At 40.1% G+C, this 26,668-nt stretch overlaps 2 protein-coding genes across 2 annotated transcripts; one reads left to right on the top strand and one right to left on the bottom strand.

The window, feature by feature from the left end:
- The first annotated feature begins 260 nt into the window (after positions 1–260).
- On the top strand, positions 261–11,751 carry ppef2a (protein phosphatase with EF-hand domain 2a). Its single transcript, XM_072664704.1, has 18 exons — positions 261–312; positions 540–569; positions 814–822; positions 1,467–1,594; positions 1,788–1,842; positions 1,948–2,123; positions 2,405–2,519; positions 2,623–2,669; positions 2,955–3,121; positions 3,670–3,706; positions 4,982–5,131; positions 5,364–5,723; positions 5,953–6,138; positions 6,620–6,762; positions 7,544–7,650; positions 8,842–9,005; positions 10,154–10,241; positions 10,432–11,751. Exons 1-18 carry the CDS (start codon positions 261–263, stop codon positions 10,716–10,718), a joined length of 2,301 nt encoding a protein of 766 aa, XP_072520805.1. The 3' UTR covers positions 10,719–11,751.
- A 1,223-nt stretch (positions 11,752–12,974) lies between these two features.
- On the bottom strand, positions 12,975–26,401 carry scarb2a (scavenger receptor class B, member 2a). The gene is made up of 13 exons (XM_072664590.1): positions 25,861–26,401; positions 22,277–22,437; positions 21,622–21,769; positions 21,282–21,476; positions 21,102–21,193; positions 20,761–20,880; positions 20,441–20,619; positions 19,078–19,196; positions 18,688–18,761; positions 18,518–18,569; positions 18,258–18,410; positions 17,211–17,258; positions 12,975–16,817 (listed from the first exon to the last, which is right to left on the bottom strand). The coding sequence occupies exons 1-13, from the start codon at positions 25,981–25,983 to the stop codon at positions 16,686–16,688; spliced, it is 1,596 nt and encodes a 531-aa protein (XP_072520691.1). The 5' UTR covers positions 25,984–26,401; the 3' UTR covers positions 12,975–16,685.
- Between the last annotated feature and the right edge of the window lie 267 nt (positions 26,402–26,668).

The raw sequence follows: 26,668 nt of genomic DNA, 5'->3' as shown, positions 1-26,668 counted from the left end.
ATTCTGGTTTGTACTGGTCTGGTGCTGGTTTATTAGCCTACCAGCCTTTGAAACACAACATATGCTTGCTGGTTACCAGATATGCTGTTTCCTTTCACCGCCTCCCTCTCCTGTTACTCCATTTGGCAAATATAGATCACTTGAACTTGTTGTCCCCTTGCAATCAGCATCCAAATAAGGTACTGTGGGTCTAGGTTGTTCTTCCCTAAGTAAAAAATACATTTTTGATAAATAACTTTTTTGTGGTTGTAGGAGAAGTTATGGGCTGTGGAGTCACAAAAGGGGGGGAATTCCATAAACGATATGACAAAGGTAACATCAGTGCCTGCTGAAGTAGGTAGAATCAGTAGAATCAGTAGAGTCATTCCTTCATCTCCTTTCTGGAGTTTTACAGTTTTTTACATAATTAATAAAAAAAATCTTTCTCCTGTAAAGTTGCTATTTTGGAGATAGTTTTGATCATTAAAACTGTATATGTAAATAGGTTTTTGAATATAAATTATCTGATAACAGATTTGTCCATGTATTTCTTCTCACAGATGGAAATATCATCTCAGTTAGGATCTCAGGTAATATCACATGTGGTTACAGATGGCAGCACTGTTTACAGGCTTAGTAGAATAATTGGGCCTCATAGATAAATGTAAATGTAATTTTGAGTTAAATGAAACATGCTAACAGCGCAGTCAGCTTTCTATTAACTATGATGGCCTACATATGCACAACCCACACTCCTTTAATGTGTTTTTTACTAATGATTGATTCTAAGTAACGACTTTTTTCATTTCTCCTTTCTTATGTGCACACCCATAGCTGCCATAAGTAAGTAATTTTGGGATGCACTACTAGTTCTTCTGTGGTAGTAGGCTAATCCAGTGTTTTTCAGTCCTGCTCCAAGAGACCCACCGCACTGCACATTTTGGGTGGCTTCTTTATCTACAAACCTGACCCAATGAATGAGCTCATTAGCTGAATGCTTGAAATGTGCAGTGCTGTATATACACAGGAGCAGGACTGGGAAACACTGGTTTCATCAAATCAGAAAATCAGTAGTAGTAAGAGACTGACCCACAGAGCTCTGCTCCCTGGCCCAGTCAAGCAATCTTCACAGCTAGACTCTAAAGAAATTAGGACATGGCTGACTGTAGACTTGGCTAACCTTCTTTGCTTGGGCCATCCCTGTTAGTTAGAATCTGTCTACGGGGTCATTTGTTTTTAGCCTGTCAACAATATAGAGGTTAGTCACAACTGGGGAGAAAATTAGGTGGGATTGGGTCAGACTGCATCGGAGTTCATTCTTCACTGATTTTGCTAATCGTAGAGTGCTGAGTCTGTGGTGAGATTGCTCTGACAGAAAATAGCAATAGCAAAAATAACAAGAAACACCCCTTCTAATGAAAGGGGCTACATGCAGAATAATTATGTATGTAATTGTGAATATACATTTTGTCTCACTGCCACTGAAGCCATCCGAGCTGCTGTTCTGATCCAGCGCTGGTACCGGCAGTATGTGGCCCGCATGGAGATGAGGCGCAGATACACCTGGAACATCTTCCAATCCATAGAGTACGCCGGGCAACAAGACCAGATCAAAGTAAAACAGTTCTGCATGTTATTTATAATTATAATGAATAATAAGATGGCCAGTTTGATGCATTGGTGGATTGACCTTAGCAAAATGAGTTTTTAAAAAGGTTATATAAAGAACTGTATGCAACAGCTTAGAAAAATAAAGGCAACCATGGTCAGTAATGGTTAGTCACTCCTTTTATTTTCTTTCTACCCAGCTGTATAATTTTCTCGGTTACCTTGTGGACAACTTCACACCCCCAAGCACTGAAAGTAAGGTTTATCTAGAGCATACCTTATAAGGTCCTTCTATTATGCGTTCCTATGGTTCCAACAGCCTTCTCTGTTTGTGGGCTAATAATATGCTCCTCTACCTAGGAAACCTGATCTCCCACATCTTCAGAGAAAATGAAGTATGTCGTGACGCAGAGTGGGAGAGATACTTCAGCTACAACCATATTGAGGTGCCAGACATCTACTCAGGCCCACGGTTAACTTTTCCACTGGATGCAGATCAAGCTGCTGATCTTGTAGAGGCCTTCCGAAACAAACAAGTAGGTGCTTCAACTGCACGCCAAACTTTGCCCTCAGATCTAGTCAATAACCACTCTTTAAAAGGGAAGAACACCTTCTATTTTTAGTCATTGGCCCAAATTATGTTCCTGAATCAAAAACGCAAGCATACTCCATTTATCCATAGTACATGCAGATAGATACTTCATCAAACAGTTGTGTAGGTTACATCATATCACAAATTCTATTTTCTTGTAGCAGTTTTGTGTAGGGTCCATGCCTTAAACACATTTTTATGCATGTTGTGTTCTTTGTCGAGTAGCAGCTCCACTCTCGTTATGTTCTTCAACTTCTTCTGGAAACATGGAAGTTGCTCAGAGTTCTGCCAAATATCAACCGAATCTCGACCTGCCATAGCAAAGAAATCACAATATGTGGTGAGGAAACGCACCAGTGTTGTTTATTGTTCCGAAATATATTGTATAATTTATTACTTTGTAGTTCAGTGTCAGTCTTTTCAAACATTCATTCTAATTTTAGGTGACTTACACGGACAGTTAGAAGACTTGCTCCTAATATTTTATAAGGTATGTATTGTGTGTCAAAAATAATGACTAAACTGAGCAACTGATTTTAGTCTAGAAATGATTTGACATCAAGTTTAGTCTAAACCGAAAAATCACCTTTTTAGATGATCTTTCTTGTGCCATTGGAATTCATGCTTCTTTGACTGTTTGACAGATTTTATACTGTACTGTTTATATAATACACATTTATTTACACATTTATTCAAGAGCTATGTTGTTTATAAAGTGACACTGTGAGTGTGATTTATAATAATTATTATTATTATATTGCTTATAAATATGTAGAATGGGATGCCATCGCTGGAGAAGGCGTATGTTTTTAATGGAGACTTCGTAGACCGAGGCAAAGACTCCATTGAGATTCTTCTCGTTTTGTTTGCCTTCTTGCTTGTGTACCCTGGAGAAATTCACCTTAATCGAGGAAATCATGAAGATCACATAATAAATCTCAGGTAATTTTAGACATAAAGTACATTTTATGTCTAAATGGAAGTTGACACCTCTTCTTATTATTGAAATTCAGCTACTTTAAGGTGTCATTGCTTTAACAGGTGTTTAATGGCATTCAGTTCATATAACCTTAATAGAAAAGCATTGCTAGTAAAATGAAAAGCTCTGGAGTAGCAACATGTGGCTCTAAGACCCCCATCCCTAATGCCAAACACCAGATACAGGGGTTTAAGAACCTCAGCATTGGGCTGTAAAGCAGTGGAACCAGTGCTTGTGATCCAAGACTGATCATCCAACATTAGCACCGGACCTCACTAACACTTTTGGGGCTGAATACAAAGAAATCCTCATAGTAATGCCCTAGCTTATAAGCTTATACGCTTTGCAGAAGAGTAGAGGCTATTACTGTAGCAAAGGAAAGAGAAACTCTATGAATACCCTTGATTTTACAAATAAACATTGGATGAGTAGGTGTCTACACACTTTTGGACATACAGCTGAGTGTACATAACTATATATACAACTGTGGTGTTCCTGTCCATTTTTAAAGGTATGGCTTCACCAAAGAAGTACTGGGCAAGTACAAGGTAGGCCTTTGATCTGATTTCCAACGCGTTCTTACATGCAAGCTGTCTCAGGATTTCCACTGTTGTTTGTTTACCTTGCTGTGTTAGCACCTTATCCTCCTTATATAACGATAAAAGAGATTCCATTAGGTTTTCCCAGAACACCTCACATAAACTGTGAACAGCTCTGTCTGGTGGCCAGAAGAAGCCGTCTATATATAGTCTTTTTCAGTGTGGTTAAAAACAGAGGCCCTTTTTTATTATGAAGATGCTATGGCCAATTTAATAGTACTGTATGTGGCTGTCTAAGAAAACTAAAAATGATGGTAAATACACTTAGCCAGGCAAACTGAGGTCACTCGTTATTTTTTTCCACATTGAATGCAGGTCAGTCTGCTGCTAAGAGGATTACACTGTCGTTAAAGGTCTATGGCCTCAAGATGTCGCCTGTCTTTAGCTCCATCAGTATTGGCTGTTACTCAGTCTTTAAATAAACACAGTGACACAGTTGTTAACTGAAGTGTCTACATATGAAGATCCGGTCATGAGGACCGCTGAATGTTGATGTGAGGCAGTGCAAAGACTCAAGACACCTTTTTTCTATTGTTTTGAAGATTATTTGAATCAAAATGAAGATCTTTTTAGGAATTTCTAAATTAAATTGTCTTACAAATGTCCAGACAGTGTCTCTAGGTCAAATACTGAATCTGGCATAAATCGTAGTGACAACCCTAGAGATTAAGGACAGATTTACTTAACTAAATCATGTTATACGAACAGAATCCAAAAAGACGTTTGAGCAAGGCTATTGCTACTGACACAGAAATGGTCACAGACATACCACCCCAGTTATAATGGTGTATAAAAAATATAGTGGTGTAAGCTGGTTTTTTGCTGGCGTTCTCACACCTGAATTTTTAGTCAGTTTTTTAGACCCTGGTTTGTCATTGTACAGCAATGGCACTCGCATGCGGACCAAACCAACCGCACCGAGATCCTTGAAGAGGTGGTCTTGGACGGGCCCCAAATAAATGTAGCAGTGCATTTGTGGTAAAAATGGCTCTCGTTGATAATTACTACAGCTATGGACATGTTAAATTGCACAGCAGTATGCACTAGTCCAGAACACAGGACCTTCTTCCCTGCAATTGGAATCCAGCCAACCCTATGACCTGTTGTTAGGCATTATAGGTTTGGTCCTTTTGAGCAGTAGGGTTGAAGCAGACAAAATTGCCAGCCTATCCTTTATTTTGACTGTAATTAGATTTTGAGGGGCTATTTTTGGTCCACTTTCAGATGCATGGTAAACGTATCCTGAAGCTGCTGCAGAAAATCTTTAGCTGGTTGCCTCTGGCAACAGTGATTGATCAGAAGGTGTTGATAGTCCATGGAGGGATCTCAGACACGACTGACCTGGCTCTGGTGGCCAGAGTGGACAGACACAGAGTGAGTGCAACACACAAACACAAACACAGCAATGATTTTCACTTTAGTGAGGCTTGCCAAGACTTGAGCATCTGTCAACGAACGCATCAACGGAGATAGATTTATTTTTTAATTCCTAGTGCTGAGATTATAAATGTTGTAATTATAATATGGTTAAGCATAGCTACTATTATCCTTTACATTTAGATTTTGTTTTTGTGGGTTTAACTGGTGGGTTTTCTTCTCTTCTCAGTATGTATCTGCTCTGAGGCCTCCAAAGAAGAGGATCAGCTACTCAGTCCGGGCTTCAGTGGACACAGAGATGGATGAGGACTTGATGGCCTCTAGGTACAGCATACTGAACAGAAGACGGGCCTCTCTGGCCTATTTCAGACCTTTCCCTGCCCGTGAGAGCTTCCAACGTCGCTCTTTACAGAACTTCTCATCTACTGTGGCCCGGACCATGGAGGAGGAGCTGGAGCTCCGGCGCAGGCAGGCTGCTCTGACCAACCCTGGACACAGCATGTCCTGTAGAAACCTGAACACGTCCATGTCATCTCAATCTTCTGAATCCATTGATGTCCTTGAAAACATCAATAATGAGTGGAAACAGGTTGGGCTGCCTATCTTTACAACTATTCAGCAGGGCAGGTTTATATACTGCAGGTGTATTTTTGAGGATTGACTCTAGAGGGGGGTTGTGATAAGGGAATTGGTGGATTCTTTAGGGTTCTTTTAAATTAATTTTGGTAGGTTCCACATTTATCCCATGTGGTGGTCCGATGAGTCTACAATACCTCTCTCTTTCTCGAACTGTCTCAGATACTGTGTTTCATTATCAGATACTGGACTTGCTGTGGAGTGACCCCATGATGCAGGATGGCTGTGTCCCCAATGAGGTCCGTGGTGGAGGCTGTTACTGGGGTCCCAATGTGACTGAGGAGTTTTTGAGCAAGCACAGCATGCAACTTATTATCCGCTCTCATGAATGCAAACAAGACGGATATGAATTCTGCCACAACCGCAAGGTGAACATGAGCTCAGATGGTGAAGTAGATACATTAATGTACGTAGAAGTGATAGACATATTTAATCGTTCAATTTTCCCTTCCAGAGAACACAGTTCCATTGTGGAGCTCAATGCTGGGAAGATGTATACCCCTCTAGCCCATGTCTGGCATTAGGCATGATGCCAATAGTTTCAGGTTTTCTATTGTCAGTATTTAGCTGTCTGTGTCAGCAATGAGTGCAACTTAAAGTATCTGAATGCATTCATTAAAAGGGGTGTCCACAAACATTTGGACATATAGTGTACATTTGAAAAGTTTAGCAACAAAAGTAAGAAATCCCAACTTCTGTGAGATTTCTCTGATTAAGGAGGAGAGATATTCAAATGTAAATGTGTTTTTTATTATTTAGGCCATACTGTTTGATCTTTCTTTAACATGTAGATCTGTGTCCCCAGTTTGGCCCTATAAAGGATTTAAGTCTATAAATTTGCCTCTGCAGGTCCTCACTATCTTTTCCGCCTCTAACTACTATGAAGTGGGCAGTAACAGGGGGGCGTTTGTCAGGCTTGGTCCAGACCTAGTGCCTTACTTCATTCAGTACCAGGCCAATAGTATGACCCGGGAGATGAGCATCAGGCAAAGGTAATCAAAGCAGTTTCTAGCTTTGTGTTCATTAAACTACTGTCTGTTCTTCTAAAAATGTGATTATGTATTTACTGGTCATTACAATATTAAAAACCTGTGCTATTAACCCCAGCACAGAAAATGATTCTGTGAACAGTTGATACAAATTAAATGAGTCCAGTAATCAATGAATTACCTAGAACAAACATTTTTGTTGTAACATGTAGCAATTAACAGTTTTGTTTTTTCACTTATTTTTAATAACTTAAAATATACTAAAAACTGAATTTTACACTGCATGTTGTATGTTATATAATAATAATGTTGTATATAATTCCAAAAATCCATAAAGTAATTGTAACTCAAATATATACATGGAGAAAGTGTTCAATTTAAAATTCTCTAAGCAAATTTGCCATCTCAACATAGTGAGCTATGCCACTTCTGTGCTGCAGGTGGTGGTAATCGACCATCTTTGACTTTTTCGTTTAGGGCTGAAAATGAAAATGAAGGGCAGTACTGTGCATTTTTTTTATTGGTGACAACACAAAAACAGTGGCAACACAAAAAGCTCACTATTACATGTATTTGAGCTAACTTACCTACTCAACATAACTTGAGGAAAGGATCTTTAGCTACATTTACCTTGTATGTAGCTTAACTGCAAAACTAAAGGTTGTGTTTTTCCTTTGATTTTGGTTAAAACCTCACTGTAAGTTAAGTGATCATGACATCCTGTGTACTGGAAAGCAGTTTAATTTGGCTGATCGTTTCTATTGTTCTATTCATTCCTGTTTAGTGTCAGGCGAACTGAGCACTCAGCACTTAAGGTCCTGAGGGAGCAGCTGTTTGCACACAAGTCGGACCTCATCAGTGCCTTCCAGCAACATGACAAAGAGAACACAGGTACAGCACAAATCTTCTCACGGTCTCTCAACTTGGAGGCCGTGTCCACCCAAATTAATTTTGATATTTTTCTAATGTGGAGAGAGAATTCCTGTCAGATGTTCTGTGATCTGAAGCCAGGTTTTATGATCTGTAGGCCCTGGAAATTTCAACTCTGGAGATCTGTGATCCTTTACTATGCTGACTTTGACCCAGGTGTCTTCCCCTGGGGATAATACTATTCTATTCTATACTAGCATTTTTCTCTGTGTGTGTTGTACATGCCCAGTGCACATGCTTATCTTATCTTAACCATTCCATCCCTAGGCAGATAGAAAAAACATAAGAAAACACTGATTTATACTTTACTTTTCTTAGTTTTGGCTCTGTGATTCAGCACATTTAAAATGATACAATGATCATGAGGTTAAAGTGCAAAAACTGAACTTTCTAGGGTGTGTTGTGTATGGCTATGTCAAGTGAATCATAAAGGATCCTTTATGGTTCAAACACTTCTAGATTGAAATACCTGAGTCAGAACACTGTGGCCTTTAACCCCTTTAACCCTAGGCTTATTTTAAGACTTATTGTTTAGTAACTAATAAATACAAAACTAGATTTTCCTCAGTAACTGCTATGAAACCAGTGTGTTATGTTTCAGGGCAAGGGTTTGACGTATGGGCTCACGCACAGGCTTAGCGGTTCAGAGGGTCAATCTGCTTTATTTCACATAGTATGTGCTAAAGTACTGTCCAGTTTCTTACAGGCTGCATCATTTCTTTAATCTTATCAGTCTTGGAAGTGTCTTATAGGACCTCTCCACTTCATATTTTTAGGCAAGCTTCTCTGCACAAGCTGAACTAAAGTCTGTCCTCTTCCAGTATCTCCCTGCAGAATGCTTATGCAAGGCAAAACAGGGGACAGTGAGTTTTGGGTGGAATTCAGAACATTTTAGTTACCATTTCATTAGCTGCTTTAATCTCCATCTGTGCTTTTGCCTTGCCAGTTTCATAAGAGGATCTAAAACAGAGCCAAATCCAATGAACAGTGGAATTACAATTACCGAGTCAAATCCACAAGACCAGAGGACTCTAACTGGCTATTATATTGCAATCAAAATCCTGCTATAATCCAACAATTATTTTTGTATTTGGGAAAGAATAGCAGAGGAGTGTTGATGATGATGATCTTTTCCTCTGTGTCCACTCTCAGGTCTCATCTCTCTGAATGACTGGGGCAGTGCAGTGAGCCAGGTGCTACATATGGACTTGCCCTGGAGAATGCTGCGCTCTCAGCTCATCACCACCACCAACGGAGACATGCTGGACTACCACAACTGGTTCCCTAACCTTGCCATAAAAGAGCCAACCTGTGAGGTGAGCTGGTGCTTTGTATGTTAATGTTCCTTGACTTAGATGTCTTCAGTTCTGATCCTGATTTGCTTAAATACACTTGAATTGTTGGAAGTTGATGGCTTTTGGCTAAGGCTCTTAATCCTGAGTGATTAAAATTTGAAGCATGTTAAACAAGTAGTCATGACAACTACACCAACTAATTACCTTTTTTTTTAATGGCCACACCCAGTGAGAGGACAATCAGATTTTTATATTGCCCAAAATATAGGCTGTGTCTGAAACATAAGAAATGCTGCCTAGGTTTCTAAGGCAGGAAAGCACCAAGTCGTGTCATCAGGACTTACTTATTATTATAGTCTTTGTGATTGGGTTACAGAGACCTTCATCACTACATTGCCTTCTAAAGCACTGACTTGTGAGACAGTGTGGGCAGCAAAGGCACCAATTCAGCTACCTCCAGCCAACATCTAGCATCTAGATTTTCATCTACCTCAATGACACACTTGATTTTGCAGTTTTTGAAAGTGTATGGTATCCTCGAATCTATTAAATGTTTATACAAACATTTGCTTAAGAACCGCTGCTACATTTTTGTCTCGTTTACTCTCTCATTTACAGGAACATTCCAAAACCCTTTAAACTTGTAATGTAGAAAGGATTATATTCCAAGGTTTTTTTCCAAAATTTTTATTCTTCATGATCATCAATAATCAGAATTGTAGCACAATGTAAAGGACAACTGCCAGATCCAAATTACTATAAAATGTGAAGGCAGTCAAAATGGAGATACAAGTTTTTTTGCATGACAGGGACAATAGAATTATTATTATTATATATATATATATATATATATATATAGCTTTGATAAGTGATTGGACTATCAGAACAGAGTTGCGGCTCAAGCAGGAAGTTTATCTTCTGAAGCAACTGTCTGCTTTCAGCCTCATTTTTTAAAGAAATGTAAAACACAAAGAGTCAAGGGATTTTTAGAGAAAAAGTCAAACCAATACATCAATATAGCCAGTGCTCCTAATTGCATTCCTAGTGCTGCAAGACCAAGCACCTCTGGGACGATCTAGCAATGAGTCAACATTTTCTTGCTATTATTAGTGTTTGTTAGTGCTGTGTTTAGTTTATATCAAACCCCCCTGTTCCTTCGTTGTATGCAGCACATTGAGCAGACCTTGCTGGAGACGCTTTACAGGCACCGCTCCACTCTGGAGACCATCTTCAGAATAGTGGACACAGACAACTCAGGTATGTTATCACATCTTTTTATCACACCCCCCCCCCCCCACACACACACACACACATACACACACACGTATTCAACAGATGCTAAGTCAGCACTCTTTCCAAAGTCTGATACATCCAGTGACAGGAAGTGTGGTTTCGGTGCCCCTTCTTGTTTTTCTACTTTCTTAGTTTTTTTTTGTGTGTGCCGCAGGCCTCATTTCTTTCGAGGACTTTCGACAGACGTGGAAACTGCTTAATGCCTATTTGAAAATGGAGATTTCTGAGGAAGCCATCAACGACTTGGTGGTCAGCATCGACACAAATAAAGACGGCAGTATAGACATTGATGAATTCATGGAGTCCTTTCGGCTGGTAGACAGGAACATGATAGAAAGGGGCAAAAGCTTATTCATGCGCAGGCCAGAAGACTATGATGGACCCTGTGAAAACCCGGCACAGACTACAGAAAAAGAAGATGGACTTCTTTCTCCACCATAATAGGTTGCAACAGTGATTCATTGAGTCCTATAGTTTATTTCATTTGCTTTTCCATGAGCTCTCTGCAACCACAGTGAGATTCATCAGGAACTTCTTCCAAGGGCTTTTTATGAGAAACTCTGAACTCACTGAAAGTCAGTGTCACTGAGTGCATGGCCCAGAGTGCAGGATGGTTGCACCCTTCAAATGACACGGCTACATGGATCCTTCTTAAACCCAGCGGTTTTATGTTTAGGGTTGCTGTGTAGAAAGGCCTTGATGAAAAGTCAATCCAACATAACCTACAGCCATTGTTTCCTTCTGTTTTGGGTGGGTATACTGTGGGATCCACAATGGTAATGGACATGGTAACCAAACACAAAACACAAAAATACCTTTCATTCAGATTTTGATTGCAAGCACACATGTTCTTTTGTGCACAACGTGACAGTATTTTTAAGGTGATTATGATCCTTTGAAGAACGATACAGTTTATGTAAATAAAAGTTATGATCCATTTTTAATTCCTTATTAAACATGCTAAGCATTCTTATTGGTAGGTGGGGAATTGCACTACAAGTGATCTAAGGAAGGACCTTTTTTATTTAGAGATACAACTTCAAATCACTATAACTGCCAAACTACAAACAAGTTTGTTTCAGACGAAGTAGGACGAATTAGTTTTTACTGCAATATTAATGGAGGACACTGTGGTCTCCAAATAGGTAGGCATGCAGTATCAGCATACAAAGCTTTGTGTTATTAATCAAAGAAATTAGGCTCAAGTTGTCAGAGATGATACCCCCAAGGTGCTCCCTCGTTCTGCTTGATGGCATTTGACTGTGCAGAAGATATGGGCACACTGCTGATTCAATCAGAATGTCTACCTCTGAGAAATGTTTACAGTACGGCGAGTGCTACGAGAGCAAGAGTTTTCCCTTTGAAATGATTCAGCAGTATTCGGCAGAACAAATAAATTGGCAGAAGCACAAGAGTCAGTTTTTTTTTTGTGAAGCAGGCTAAACATCTATGCTATAGTAAATTTACCAGTGTTGGTGGTTTTTGGTATTGCACCCAGGTTCTTTATTGCTCAGGTCCAGGTCCAGCAGGTGGTGCTGTAGCTCTGAGCCAACAGCTCGTATGAATTGCACTGTACAAAACCCCTGCTGAAGGCCACAAACCAACACACCATCTCCCAGTAGACAGCTTTGCTGTTAATCTCTCATCTTGGGCTGCAAGATAAACATTATATGTACAAAAGTATTGGGACACCTGCTCAGTTATCGTTTCTTCTGAAATCAAGGGTCTGTTATGTCCAGGGAAGACTTTCTACTAGATTTTGGATTATATTGCCTGGTAATTGACTTGGTGTTTGAGATAAACAATTGAGGGAAATTATTATAATAAAATATGACCGAATGTTTTATCAACCAGTCTGACATCATCTTTAATAAAGATAAAGATGAAGGCAATCATCCAGGAAGTCAGAAAATGGCTTTTGTGTTCATCCTAACGGAAATTAACTTTGATTTTGTGTTATAACAAGGGGAAAAGGTTGTATGTGTGTGGTTATATTATGTGGGACTAGACTGCAGGTCTGACCCTGAGCTAGTGTGCACCAAGATTAAGGAATTAGGGTTGGAATTAAACCTTTATCATGGCAGTAAAGGAAAGAGGGAGAGGCAAGGCAGATCTTGTGGTTCTCAATCATTTGAAGTTAACAAAGTGTAAATACAGTGAGAATTTCAGGGGGCGGGATAGACTATATCGGCCTGGTTCATCAGCTGTATTTTGACATCTCAAAAAGTAGAACATAGGTGGGGGGAAAGTCTGGACAAGCTCAGAGCGATGGTAAAGATTGCTTGTTCAAACATGTCTGGAGCCGTGTTGAGCAAAGCCAAGAGCAGCTCAAGCTCTTTATCAAAAGGTGGTCAACACAACAACTAAAGCAGGGTTCTTTAAATCCAGTCCTGGAGGGCCAGTGTTCAGCACTGTTTCCCAATTTCCCCACCTTAAACACACCTGGATCAAACTGTCTGTTAATTACCAGGTGTAGAGGGTTTACTTTAACAGAGAAAACCCTGAACTAAAGTAAAGACACACTGTACTTGCTCTTCGTGGTAGTCCATTTTATGAGGGTTATTATCTTTTTCAGTGTTTTGACCGCTATAAATGACTCAGGTCACTGAACTTCTTTAATTGATACTGACCTGTTTAGATTCTGGTCCTGAATAGGTATCATGCTCGTAGCGTTAATGAAACAAACACTCCCAGAAATTCTGCAGTGATTGCAACTTGTTTATTGTTTTTTTTTTTTTTTTTGCAAATAACACTAAAAATGTTTACAAAAAGCACTGTAGAAACATTTGTGCAGTGTAAATTATCAAAACTAAAACTGGATATTACTCTGAAATGATTTTGCACCTAACATGACGACATGAGGATTGTCATTTTCAGCAGCAAAAAACTCAATGTGTCTCTTGAGGTGAACGCGAAATGATCAAAATGCTCGTTAAGAGCGTCCCCCCCCTGGAGACGCCAGGAATGTGAACTGAAATGTGGTGGGAACAACTGAAACAACTGCTACACTGCTTCCACATGTTACTAAAGCAAATTCAGTAAACGAGGGTGATATGGCACTAGAAGCTCGTCCCTGAAGGAGGGCGTCATTCATCTAAGGATAATAAAGAAAAAGGTCTGATTGCAGTAGTAATATCCCTTGTACCCAACGTGGCACCATGGCAATCGCCCTAAACAAACAAACAAAAAACCTCAAAAGATGCTCAGCCTTCCTATTGCAGGCCGCATCGGACAAAACGGTGCGGCGGCTTCTTGAGAAACTTGTAGCACAGGAGGTCATTACACGTGTAGACTCACACCCCACAGATACATCACAAGCCTTTCTCAGTCACTGCCACGGAACTTACAAACCATATACACACACCGTTTCAAATCACAGAAGTGGGACCAACGTCTACTCAAAGCCACTTCTGAAATCTGTGGGGGTCAGGGGAGGGAAAAAAATATTAAGAAAAAGAACCAAAAACCAAAAAGAAAATCAAAAAAAGAAAAGAAAACAAATTAATTGATCCCAGCTGACATTACAAAATTATTTATACAATACACAAGTGAACAGAACTAAAAGAACTAATACTTTACAAAGTCCAGATAATGTACATAGCGTTGAACATTTGAATACATAAATATCTGTCCAGATACAAAATCTTTATTTTTCTATAAAATTTCCTTTTTACTCAATGTATTGCTGTGTCAATACATAATACTGAGTGTTTTAGCACATTGCGGCAACACTTGAAACCTATGTTGTTAGAAACGCTTCTCTTGAAAATACTCATCGAATTTTTTTAAACCACTTTGTTGCCTTTTGCCCTTGTTGGTGATGGTCTTGGGTTGCGACACTGATATTGTAAAATAGGGTAAGTCGATGGCACTACAGATGCATCTGTGAGAGTAAACAAACTGGGCGTATCGATCTATGAGGTTATCTTTGGTTGAGCATACAGGGCACTGAACCAATGAGAAGGACTCTGGCCTCAAAAGTCACTACAGGAAGTTTGACAGCTGTACAGAAATGGCTCAGGTTGTTAGATCTTAAAAATTCAAGTCAGTATAGTATAAAGTGGTGCATTCCACTTTGCGATAAGATGGACCAGGAGAGTTTACCACGGCCTTCCTCAAGGTTTAATGATGAGCAAAGGCCACTGTTGTAAAGCGGTGTTCAACTGCATGTGCTGACTTTATAATAATAAAAAAAAGAAGAAAAAAAAAAGAAGACCTACCAACCATCATCGACTACTAATCGCCAAAGGCCATTAGTCTCACAGCCCCAGTAAACACATGCTTTCCTTACGCTTGTTTACTAGCTACAGCGGGCACTAGATGCTGTATGCACACTGTTCAAAATTTGCATCAATTCTTTAAGATTAAATAGTAACAACAGTTTAACACGATACTGGATGAAACCCATGGTGGCCATCACAGCAACAAGTAACAGGTAGCAAGAGTAGAGTACAATGTAACATTTACCAAGATGTGTTTATGGATCATTTTAACTTATAGATGGCACACTTATTTGGCATGGTGCCAGTGACCAAACAAACTGTGCAAATGCTTATGAAATGGTCATGGGCTTATGGCATCTGTTAGCAGCACAAAAAAATGCATAGAATAAAAAAACAAAAAACAAAAACACCAAGCTTTGGGCCAGGAGAAGCAAGAAACAGAAAATGTTCAAATGGAGACCAACACGCAACCACAGAGATCAAGGTGAGCATACTTCTACTTCTGAAATGCAACTAAGGACCAATGTGCACAGACATTGTTTTATGAAAAGTGCAGATCATTATTTTCTTACTTCTTACTTCTTTTATATGGCCTTATTTCACTTCTGAGGTGCATCAGCTGAAGGCTTTGAACATCATGGACCAAAACAACAACAACAACAACAAAAAGAGAGAATAGAACATTTAAAAGGAAAAACAGTGATTCAAGTGCCAGGTTTGTTAAGAGTTGTTTTGCCCGTTGGCTCACAAAGAGTTAATGCACAGAACTGTGCGGCTCTAACCGTAACTGCCTGAATTCTGCTCCCCTCAGCCTTCATCGAAGACACTAAAAGATAAGACGCTGCGAAAAACGCCTGAAGAAGAGTTCGACCTTGTTGTGCTTTCTCCAAGTTGCATGGTAGATGCCTTAGGCTGCTGTTTACATGACATAAGGGCTTAGGGTCAATGATCAGCAGATGTTTTGACTTACAGGCTGTATTCTGACACTTTCACTACAATACTACTGAGCCCTTTCTAAAAGTCGCCATGGCCGTGCAGCAAGCTTGTTTCACGTGTAAGGCAGAGAATAGGTTCAAGTCTCATTTGTGCATTTGTAAGCCTTTTCCCCTCCTTTCAGAGGATCAAAACAAGTTTTTTTACAGCACAATGAGGAGACCCTCTGAACCACTTAAAGGTTGAAGGAGCGAGTGCTGCTTAAGAATTCTGAAACCTGCTAAGAACGTGGGGGAATTCAGCCAGAGTCTGAAGCTCAGTAAGTTCAATAACATTTTATAAGACGTCAGAAAGGAGAAACCAAAGGGGAACTTTGAAATCGCTAGTGTCCACACACCTTCCCACTGCATCAAGCTTAAGAGAGCACATTGGCCCACCAAGCAGTTCACAGCAGTGTGGCCAGAGCACTTGCAAACACTCCTGGCCTTATACACATACAAAACACACACGCAAAACATTCACACATATGACCATGACTGGACCAGATCCAGTCAAATTCCTTGACATGCGAGGCCTCCAGTTAGCTTTTTAAATAGTCTTAGAAGAGGCACACGGCTACAATTTGACTCATTCTATTCAATGTCAAAGGATATGGCAAATAAACATATTTGCAAAGTCTGGCCATGCAGACTTCAGTACAGTAGTGTGGCAATAAACGTCACTGTATACTTTAAGAGCACTGGCGCTGCCTAAACATTGGTGTTCAAGGTGGCCCCCGCTAGCCAATGGAAAGCAGCCTTGATGTGTTCACCTGAACACCCTCCCTTTGTTCTCAGCCCCTTGATAGCAGGGTTAAAAGGAACTACACATCAGTGAGCATGCAGGTGGGCATCATCTTCCCAAAGGGCGTGTGAGCATTTTCAGTCCACTTTGAGTCTAGTAGACGAACAAAAACGCTTCAGGAGCTACAAACAGCACTGAGTGTTTTGAGTAATACAATTTTTTTTGTGTCAAAAAATATGGCAGTTCGAGAAGGCCATGCTCAAAGAGCAAGAAAAAAAAAGTCAGCAGGAGAGAGTCTGCCCAGACGGCCACAGAAATCAGTGGTGCCTAGGCTGACGGTGGTGATTCTAGGAATTGGCCCCAGAACCTGCACAGTGGAGAGAAAGAGAGAATACAAAGGTGAAGAGAAGGAAGGAAAGTCATTGATGGAGGTGGACCCCTCCAGCGGGATTCCACGCAGTGATCTTCATCAACACTTCTGTGCCTCCACTGGAGACATGGCAATGTAGGAGCCGTTCTTCTGAGGTTGATTAGCATGACTTTCAGGCGAGTCGTCCGATTTGTTGCTGACTGGAGTATAGGCTGTGTCGTCTTTCGTGGTCTGTGAGAGCATATGGGAACAGAATTTAGGGCACAAACTGAAATGCTTGAACAGCGTAGAGAATAGATGGCGCTCTGTTTCACTACACTAACCAAACTAATCTTGCTCAGTTTTTGGCTACTTGAACTGAAACACAAAACTACAAACTACTTGCTAAATTAAGCATGCAAGTACAGCAATAAACATGATTTGTATACACAAATGCATGTTCTTGTTTAAAAACCAAAAGAACAAATATTTAAAAAAACAACAATAAATCACTGTGCACAGGTCAATTACAACAGGCTAAAATGCTCCAAACTTCCATTGCTTATTATTAGCAGTAAATTATAGATAATGACAAGCAAAACAGTGAGCAAAGGAAAGAAAAAAATGGGGGAAATATTGACTTACAGCAAAAGAATGAAAAGCTTCTGTAAAATCAATACGTTTTACTTCATTCTGAACAGGAACACAAAAAAGGGGGGAAAAATGTTACTGAAAATAAAAACATGGCAGCAGCAATATGCAAAACACGTTTAAATTTGATACAGTAAGATTCTCCTAGAATAGCACACCAAATAGTTCAAATAGAAATCCAAAGGTTTTTGGTGCTAGAGCTCATCGTTTAGGTAAAAAGAATCCCATCCAGGCCTTTAACATGCTGCACTACAACAGTAAAACTTTGGTAAAATAAATGTGGAATAAATTATGAACAGATTAGTTTAAATAAATACATGCAGTACCAGTTAGCCTCATGCTATAAATTCTCATGCATGTGCAAAAGAACTGAACAGAAAGAGGTTAGCAATTAATCCACTTCCTGTTTCAATACTAACCACATACAGATCTACTCTGTGGTATGCAAGTGTACATTTCTTTTTTTTCTCAAAAATTCTGTTTTACCAAATATATATATATATATATATATATATATACACACACACACACACACACACACACACACACACACACACACACTAGACATACTGACTATCGAGGGTGAACTGCTTCAGAGATTTTAAGGAAATGACTAGTGATGCAATGGGGACCTAAAAAAATTATGCCGTGTTGAGTAACCTTTTGGCAAGATCACATTAGTACCTGTCTAGCGAGGTATGTCGAATGTCAAATTGGACGTGTATAGTTGGTATATATGGGGAGATATTATCTTTAATATAAAATTGTATTCTACATGGATATACAAAATACACAGTTATGCTTGCTATGAAAAGTTAAGGTTTCTTTTTCATGTGCTTTGACAAGTTTAATACAATGCTAAAATAAAATAATTAAACGCGTCATTTAAGTAGGCAATGATTTATGAGTGCTGGGTCATGATGGCTTGTTTTCTTTGTAAATGCTTTCCAACCTAAATCGCCCCAAGCTGTTTTGAGTAAGTTAGTCATTAGAGTTGCTCTGGGATGGACAGCTACAACCTGAAGCTGAAGGACCGCTTACCTTTCTCTGACGGTTCCTGCACACCAGGCAGATGAGGACCAGCAGCAAGATGGCACCCATGCCCACAATGATAACAGGGAAATTGGACACTACTGTCACGATCAGGAGCATAGTTCTCATTTGGCTGGCAGAGTCATCATCGATGGTTGCGGTCTGGGGGGGAAGGCAATGAAATGCAGATTTACAAAAACAGAATAGCCTGAATGTGTTTTACCAGAAATGTGCAAAATACACACAAATGAAAATGAAAGTTCTCTTACCTCGTTGACATACATAATTGGGAAGATGGTTTCATTCAGAAATTTGGTTTGGCTGAAATTGAGAGAGACAACAAGGGTGAAACTTTTAGAGTGGAATTTCTAATGGGAGTTTTGTTATTATAAAACAGTTGTGCGCTAAGAATTGTAGGAAGTCGAAAGTTGGTACTTACGGGAAGCCAGGGATTCTCTTCATTATAACATTGAGCTGGGCTCTCTTGCAGGCACGAATGGGGACCCCAGTAGTCTGTAAAAAGTAAAAAAGTAAAGGAAAACCACATTTAAAATTAAAGAAACAATGCCCAAAATGTAAGTGTAATTAATACAGTGCAACATGCACAAGTACATAACTAGCAAAGTGTATACTCTATTATTATGCTAAGTCATGTGGTTAACTCCCAATGAATCATCAGACAAATTATACAAACCACAAACATTATCAGCTACTGGACTTGCAAGTCAAAAGGGCGTTCTAAACAGATGACTAAGGACTTACGTTCATCATTTCAGTACTATATTAAACTATATTAAGTTCCTGTACAACGCAGTAGATAAAAACTCACAGGGTTAAGGTCAAGGTACGTTTCATGTTCTTCCTTGTTTGGGTTCATTCCATCAATGGCATCAATGTACTTTCTATCAGCTTGGTAAAAGTGTGGGAATGACACAACTATAGGTGCTCCTATAAAAACAAAAACAGGAAAGAAGGAGGAAATGCTTGTTAAAACATACGGGAATTATTCTTATTATAGCACAGGGAAGAAATTTTAAAGTTTTAAAAAAATAAATGCCAGCCCTCAGACTGCAAAGTTCATAGAAAGTCCAACATGGTCCTCTGACAGGATTAAACTATCATAGTTTGCATTTTAAGAGAACAGATCTTTCCCCCCAAACCACAGGTGATTAGGTACAACAGGACAGGGACCTGCCAAACAATCAAGGAGTAGGCAAATTCCACTTTTTATTTGCTATGTGACACAGTTTAACCATGCCCTAAATATATCTCAGGTAGTCAAACCCAGTGGTAAACCAGTTCCTGCAGGTTGACTATTACTTTCCTAGGCAAGTTTTGCTGAAGCTTCATTTCAAACTATAAATGGCACGTGAAATTTGAAAACCCAGCACACGCATGTGATAAAAGAAAGAGTTCACCATCAACAGATGCAGCTATCAGGATTGGAATTTATGCAGGAAGTAATAAAGAGATTGAATATGGCCATGTCCCAATCGAACAGATATTGTAGGCCAACATGGAGCTGATGGTCCTGAATTGGAGTTACTTATTAAGCGTCTGTGTACTGAACTCTGATTTCTACCACAGTCCAGGAGAGAGCAAACACAGACAGACCTATCAGAGATGAACTCTGGTTAAAGGGGCACACATGCTGATTAGGAAGAAAAGGACTTCAGTCTGGGTCACCTTTATACATGAATTACACATAGAAATGGGCCAAATATGAGCAATATCACAGAAGAATCACTTTACTGATTTGAGTTCCTTAAAGAAGCTTTTAGTATGAGGTTATTTTGAAGAAATGAGAAGTGCCATCTTTATAAAAAAAATGTAAATCCACATATTGTAAACAATTTTACACCACTGTAAGTGTGTGTTAGAATGCTAATATCTGAAATACTGATGGTAAAACAGCACAAAAACTGAGTGAGCTGTTCTTAAAATGTCAAAGTTTCTGAAAACATAAGGACAAATGGGTCTTTGAGGTAGAGACCATGTGCATGCATGTAAAGATAAATCAAACTGAAACTGAACAGAAAAGGGCGTTTTAACAATCTGACGAGATATGATCTTGTTTTGCAGTTGATGTAAAGGTAGGGTTTTTTTTCCTGTGTGAGGTGCAGTCATAGGCTGCAACGTCACACAATGCAGTGGAACAAGCTGTCAAACCATCAAACCATTTATGATCTCACCTTCACGGCAAACGCTGACTTTGAGCACTCCTTTGCCTAGACAGTCACCAGCAGGCACACAGAAACCAGCATTGTTGGGGTTCTCATCCGGCGCAGCCAGGACGTCGGGAGGAGGAGCAAAGCGGAAGGCAGGAATCCCTTTCACTTCTGTATCATTTACATATGCCAGATGGATAGACCTACATTTGAGAAAACAAGTGCATAAGGATACGGTGATGCCCATTTACCCATTATAACGCATTAAACTGAAAGTATGACCTCTGAATTTAAAGGCTGCTGTAATCTGTAGCGCATAGTGTGATGAGCTTTGTGTAGCATACCTGCACAGGTCTGCGGCAAAGATGTAGAGGAGTTCCTTCCTGGACAAGAAGGTGTGGAACACACTGCCATCTGTGCCGTTGATCATGTTACTCTGCTCTGATGACCACCAGTTCATCTTTCTACAGAAGCAGAATATACCCATGTGTTTAAGTTCCAAAATGAAGATTTTTTTACTGTGCTTTTTTATTCCCAAAAACATTTCCCCCCATTGAAGAAGAAAGAAATTTTTGAAGAAAGATTTTGAAGGACTTGCAAATACAAGCCGTTGATATATATAAATAATAAATAATCAATCACAATCGACAAGGCTAAGGTACAATAGGTACCAAGCACTAGGTACCTTATGCCGTTCCAGGTCTCAATCTTGCCATAGTCCATGTAGTTCTTCTCTCCAGTATGGAAGACAAATTCACCTTCGTGGGTTCCATTTTTCTAAGAACAAGAACAATCAAAATAGATCCTTAATGGGCTGGGCTGAATGAAGTCTGTTGAATGCACCAAGAATTCTGAAGATTCTTACCTTATACATGAGGCCAAAGTACTCGTCTACTTCAGGCTTCAAAGTGTGGAGTTTAGACATTAGTGGGTCCTTGAAGCCCCACAGGAACTCATGCACACTACGTGTCAAGAACATGTCAACACCCAGTGACTTTATAAACATGGAGACCAGAGGGCGTATAAAAAAAGAATAGGAGTGCATCTCGTTCATCACAGCCTGTAGAGAGACAAATAAAATTTTAACAGGATTTTAACACAACCAATGATAGTCAGTATGCTGTTTTTTTTTTATTATTCTACCATTTTAGCCTGCTCAATTGAAGTAATTAAACATTATCATCTTGAATCGGAGACAAACTCACAATGAATGGAATGTTGGGAGTGGTCAACATGTCCACCTCTGGATCGCCCACAGACATTTCAGGAAGGAACACAAAACTCTTAGGATTTGTGGCAAAGATCTTTGTGCCATTTTCCAAGAATGTCACATTCTCCCGTGGTCGGTACTCCCTGATATGACACAATCAAAGACATCACATTCAGTGTTAATGATTCCATTTAAGGAACCCCTTCTAAACCTTTCATCCCCTGTTATTAGACAATAGTACAATTTGCTACAACAAGTAAACACACAGTCCACAGGAAGCTGTGCCAATCAATCTTGGGTGCTGCTAGACAAAGCATTAAAGTTCCTTGATGTCCAACATTTTTGGGGGAAACATTTTCTCTGTTATCTTCTCTCTACTTCTGACTTCCTTCTGCCTATGACCCACTTCCGGAGTGCTGTGACGTGGTGCTGTGCACATGCCAACGAGCCATAACATGTATAAACAAATAAGCTGGTGTACCATTTAATGACCAAAACTCTCTTTTCCTGTTAGGTGGATGGGTTTAGAGATGACTAACAACGAAAATGATTCCTTGAAACTTGCAGAATAAAGAGAGTCTATATATATGCAAGCTTAATATATAAATATTTAGAATAATTTTTTTTTTAAAAAGCTGCAAATACTTCACCTGTAAGTGTATGGGCCCATTTGGGTGACATGAGGCTTTGCCCTGCCAGCCAAGAATTCTTCAGGGTTGGTAACATTGAAGAAGAAATACTGCATGTAAACCGGTGGGGGTGGGTTTATCCAGCCACCTAATACTCGACTGTTCTCAGCTAGTGTGATCTCCTGCAAAGCAAAGGAAAAGTCAATGAAATAACTGAGAATGGGTCGTGCTTGAAAATGACTTAACCCTTTTCTGAACATTTAAGGTTCAGAACCTTTTTCTGAACATTGCAAGTTGACTGCATAAGCACCCAAACAGATCACAATTTGTTATCCAATATGAAATGAAGCTCTCACACAACTGTTTGGGTACTAAGTTTTGTCCAGGTTTGCAAAGAATGCTGTTTAAAACTGGACAAGGGCTTAGATTTTCTGAACGCTAAATGGCCTCTTACTAATGTCTAAAATCCAGCCCACAAATACAAAACAGTGCTGTGATGACGGGAAAAAAACAAGAGAAACAGAGTCCGAGTAGGTCACTATGGGTCAGCAATAAAAGAGAAAAGACAATGTTTAGTCAGCAGTGTGTGACAGACAAAAGCTTTGCCTTATGTCTTGGTGTTGGACGGAATAAAGCAACCTTTCTTGAGTTGTCATCAAAATCAAAAACAGGAAATGCATCAAACCAAAAGTAAGCACTTGCAGTTCTCTTTAAGCTCCTTAAGGGTGGGGTGGCCACAATCTCAATGACGACAAATGAGTGTCTTTGAAAGTAATTTAAACATCTAACACTGCAAATTACAAAAACGTAGAATATTCTATGTTAAAAGTAAGGAGGTAACTAGCAGGCATCAGACAGTTCACAAACATCTGATACAAACAATAACAGCATTAATCACACGAAGCTGCCTTGAAATGTAGATTATGCTATCAAGATCAAGAAACCTTGAGTAGAGAACAGTAAAACACCACCTTGTCAAACAAAACAAACCTTGGCCATCACGGATGTAGGACATTCTTATGGTCTTGTGTTAAAAATGAGAACTCTTGTTTATCTGTGACTGAGATTTAGGGATGTGCTCAGGGAAAAACAGAATTGCTTGTTGCTGGTTTACCACCAGTATCATGTGAAACCATGTGTTCTGTAGTCACTATTGTTCAGAAATGCTGACACTAAATGAAGGTGTATCCCATGGAAATATGATTGACTTATGGAAAGACAAAACTTCTTTCTGAAAGGGAAGTCTACAATGCACAGCTCAAGGCATTGATCATCTTACCCTGTTATTACAGTATCATATTCAGTACAGAGAACAGAATTACTAAAGTGCTATATACAAAAGGACACCTGCAAAGCTGGACTGAGAAATGTCTCACTCTCATGCCCTGAACAGGACCCTTTTCAAAGGGCTTTACTGCTGGCTTTCCCTGCTTTGTGGGTAAAGTATAATGTACTTGAGAAAATCTTCAGCCATTCAACTTGCTCGTCCATGTGTGGTCAAATCCGGCTCCAGTTCGGCCACACAGCTCCTTTACAACAGGATTGCTCAGGCGCACTGAACTGAAGTCTTTCCGGAAATGTATAAATGTTTAGTTTGGAGTGCAAAAAAATGTGATGGTTTTGGGATTACGCCCTAACAATTACTTCAAAATGTCAAATCCCAGAATTCATCAGACCACACCTTAGTTTTCATTTTCCTCCTTTCATCGTGTCATGACTAAGAACACATCCCCTTAAACATATTTATCTAGCCTCAGCAGAACTATTAATCGTGCACAGGTTTATAGACAAGATGCTTCATCTCTCTTAAACTAAATGAATAGAATACCCTTACATATACAATCACATATCCCATGATTTCTTAATAGACACCACTATGACACTTCCATGAGGGGAGAAAAGCTGCTGGGAAGTTCTCAAAACAACCAAGAAAAAAAGGTGTGGATATCCCTTATTTAACAGCCCTGTTCATCAGCCCTGAAAAAAAGGTCTGTGAATGTCCTTCGTTAAAGACGTCACAACTTTAAAAACCTTGATCCTGCCTGGAAAAAAAACCCATTCCCTAATTTTGTTATTTATTTTTCCTTTCCATCGAAGAAGCCAGAATATACAGGACTAGACGGGGCATGCAGGCACAAAAACAGGTTTTGGTCAAGTTCTGCTGTGCTGTGTACCTTTCCGTGTGACGCTGCTAGAAGTAAATGACTCACTTTATGGAATTTGGACTGTTTTTTAATGGTGGGAAAGCATCTAAAATATCAGCATTAAAAGGTTGATTCATAACGTATTAACAGACGTGCAGAAAATAAGAGCCCCTTTCAAGGATTCTCTGAACCGTTCAAAGTTGGGTGTTTAGGAACATCAGGCGATGGGTGACCCAAAGCCAAAAGAAAACCCTGCCAAGCCATTTTGCAGAGTGCAAAGTCACATATATAAACTAAAAGCATTCCACCCGTTCCACACCCAGTTCCACAAGCATGCAGGTCCTGAGGGCTAGAAAAGTCCCCAAGGTTGAATAACTGTCCTTCCGACCGACTTCTGTCAGTCTATAGGGACCATCAGTACCCTTGTGTACTATGCTGGGCGGTCCACCAAAAACTCAATTCCTGAAAGAACATTAGGATTGTGTCTCCAAGCATATATACTGTAACTAATAATCCAAAATTCTCTCTTTCAGGAAACCTTAAGACTCCACACATATTTCAAGAATTAAGGGGTGCATATATACATATATATATATAGCAGGATCTCCACCTAGTTCAGATTTACTGAGGGGTTCCAGAATTCCAAGTATTTCTCAAGGAGAATTCCCGTCGCCTCGCCAGTTAAAGACCCTTCCCCCACCTCTACCACTACCACTACTACACAACACCTCCCCCTACCCATTACCCTTACCACCTAGCTAACATCTCATCAGAAAACCGGACAAATCAGCTGTTCTGGGGATAAATCCCTTCACCCTGACCTGCGAAAAGCACCTGGCGTGCTGAAAGCTGGGGGGAACCTAAAAGCACCGATCCTGCGCAGTATGACAGGCTGTGGTTGACCAACCCACTCGGATTAAGGCTAGCTAACGTTAGTGACACAACCGCTGACAAACACATGGAAGACTTGGCTCAATTCCTAGTGTGGTTTGGACGAACCTCAAATGGTCAATGGCGTTGGACGTATCGCAAATACAGGAGCACTTAAGAAAAACAGAGCTTTTCCTGCGGCTGATGAGAAGCCGGTCAGCTTCAGCCGGAGGCTGATTTGACGATATGGCACTAAGCTTGTTAAATGTGAACTTGCCCAGTGTAGTGCAATGGTACTAGCTAGTAGTCGGATATACGGCTAACTAGCTAGCTACCCCTTTCCCGGCTAAAGTCCCCCTAAAACAGATTCGCCGAACCGTTACAAGAAGACCGTTACGAGACCGTTACAGAACCGTTACAATTTCGTCATCATTCATAACTTTGAAAGTCGCTAACCTAGCGCTAGCTAACGCTACACACCCACTGCACATTACGGACGGTAGTATTATGTGGAAAATGAGCCGAAATACCCAGTTTTATGACTTCTTAGTCAACATTAGCCATTATCACCTCATATTTAGGTTTACTCACCTTTTTTATCCGTTCTTGAATCATTGTTTGGAAGACCTGAGCCACCAGGAGGGCGATCCCCACGATCAGCAGATGGGCGCACACAATGCCGGTGGCGTAAATAGCACAGGATCTCCTCGTCATGTTGTCGGTTTTTTTTTTTTTTTTATAAATGGTGAAAAGTTAGCTAGCTATCTAGTTAACGAAGCGAAGTGTAGAATAATACTGACACCGAACGACGAGGTCCTCCTTTTAGACTTTAAAATCTCAGAAAGAGGGAGAGCTAGCTACTAGATAGCATCTAACTAGTTAGCTACTTGTTTCCCAATCGAAATGTTCCTATCTAGTGTCTCCGGTTGTTCTGATAGTCTAAGACAAGCACGTCCGTTTGAGCCCTATGATTGAGAAAGCACCATATAGCTATAGCTATATATAGCTATATATATGTGTTGTCTTGTTCTCCGATGTTAAGCGGCTGGATGTGTGTCTCGCTGATGCAGCGACGGACTTCTGAGCTAAAGCAATGCAGAGGAACGGAGGAGGACCTCTACTCCCCCCTCATACTCCATTCAAATGCAGTCAGTCATGCGGGAGCCTTCAGGGTTTTGGTGGCCGGGGCGGAGGGAGGGAGGGAGGGAGGGTAGGTGGGTGGGTGGGTTGGTGGGGGCTCAATACAGCGATGTTTCACTCAGGGCTGATGTCACACGCTCAAATGTGCGGCACTGTCAAACAAAAAGCTTTAAGTGTGAATGCTGAACTGATTCTCAGCAAGAAGCGCAAATAAGCGCAAATAAAGCGAATTAATCCTGCCGGCTGATGGCTGAGAGAT

The sequence above is a fragment of the Salminus brasiliensis genome, chromosome 20 (genome assembly GCF_030463535.1).
Source record: "Salminus brasiliensis chromosome 20, fSalBra1.hap2, whole genome shotgun sequence".
Taxonomy (NCBI): Eukaryota; Metazoa; Chordata; class Actinopteri; order Characiformes; family Bryconidae; genus Salminus; species Salminus brasiliensis.
The sequence above is the reverse complement of the archived record's forward strand: the minus strand, read 5'-3'. Positions and strand labels throughout refer to the sequence as shown.

What these genes read in the sequence shown, in the direction of transcription:
- ppef2a (XM_072664704.1), top strand. Translation starts at nt 261, where the DNA reads ATGGGCTGTGGAGTCACAAAAGGGGGGGAATTCCATAAACGATATGAC. An exon ending in CCATAAACGATATGACAAAG is followed by an intron (nt 313 to 539) that starts GTAACATCAGTG and finishes TTCTTCTCACAG; the next exon opens with ATGGAAATATCATCTCAGTT. An exon ending in TCAATAATGAGTGGAAACAG is followed by an intron (nt 5,724 to 5,952) that starts GTTGGGCTGCCT and finishes TTTCATTATCAG; the next exon opens with ATACTGGACTTGCTGTGGAG.
- scarb2a (XM_072664590.1), bottom strand. Translation starts at nt 25,983, where the DNA reads ATGACGAGGAGATCCTGTGCTATTTACGCCACCGGCATTGTGTGCGCC. An exon ending in CGTACCTTGACCTTAACCCT is followed by an intron (nt 18,762 to 19,077) that starts GTGAGTTTTTAT and finishes TACTTTTTACAG; the next exon opens with ACTACTGGGGTCCCCATTCG. An exon ending in GCAGGAACCGTCAGAGAAAG is followed by an intron (nt 17,259 to 18,257) that starts GTAAGCGGTCCT and finishes GTTCCTGTTCAG; the next exon opens with AATGAAGTAAAACGTATTGA.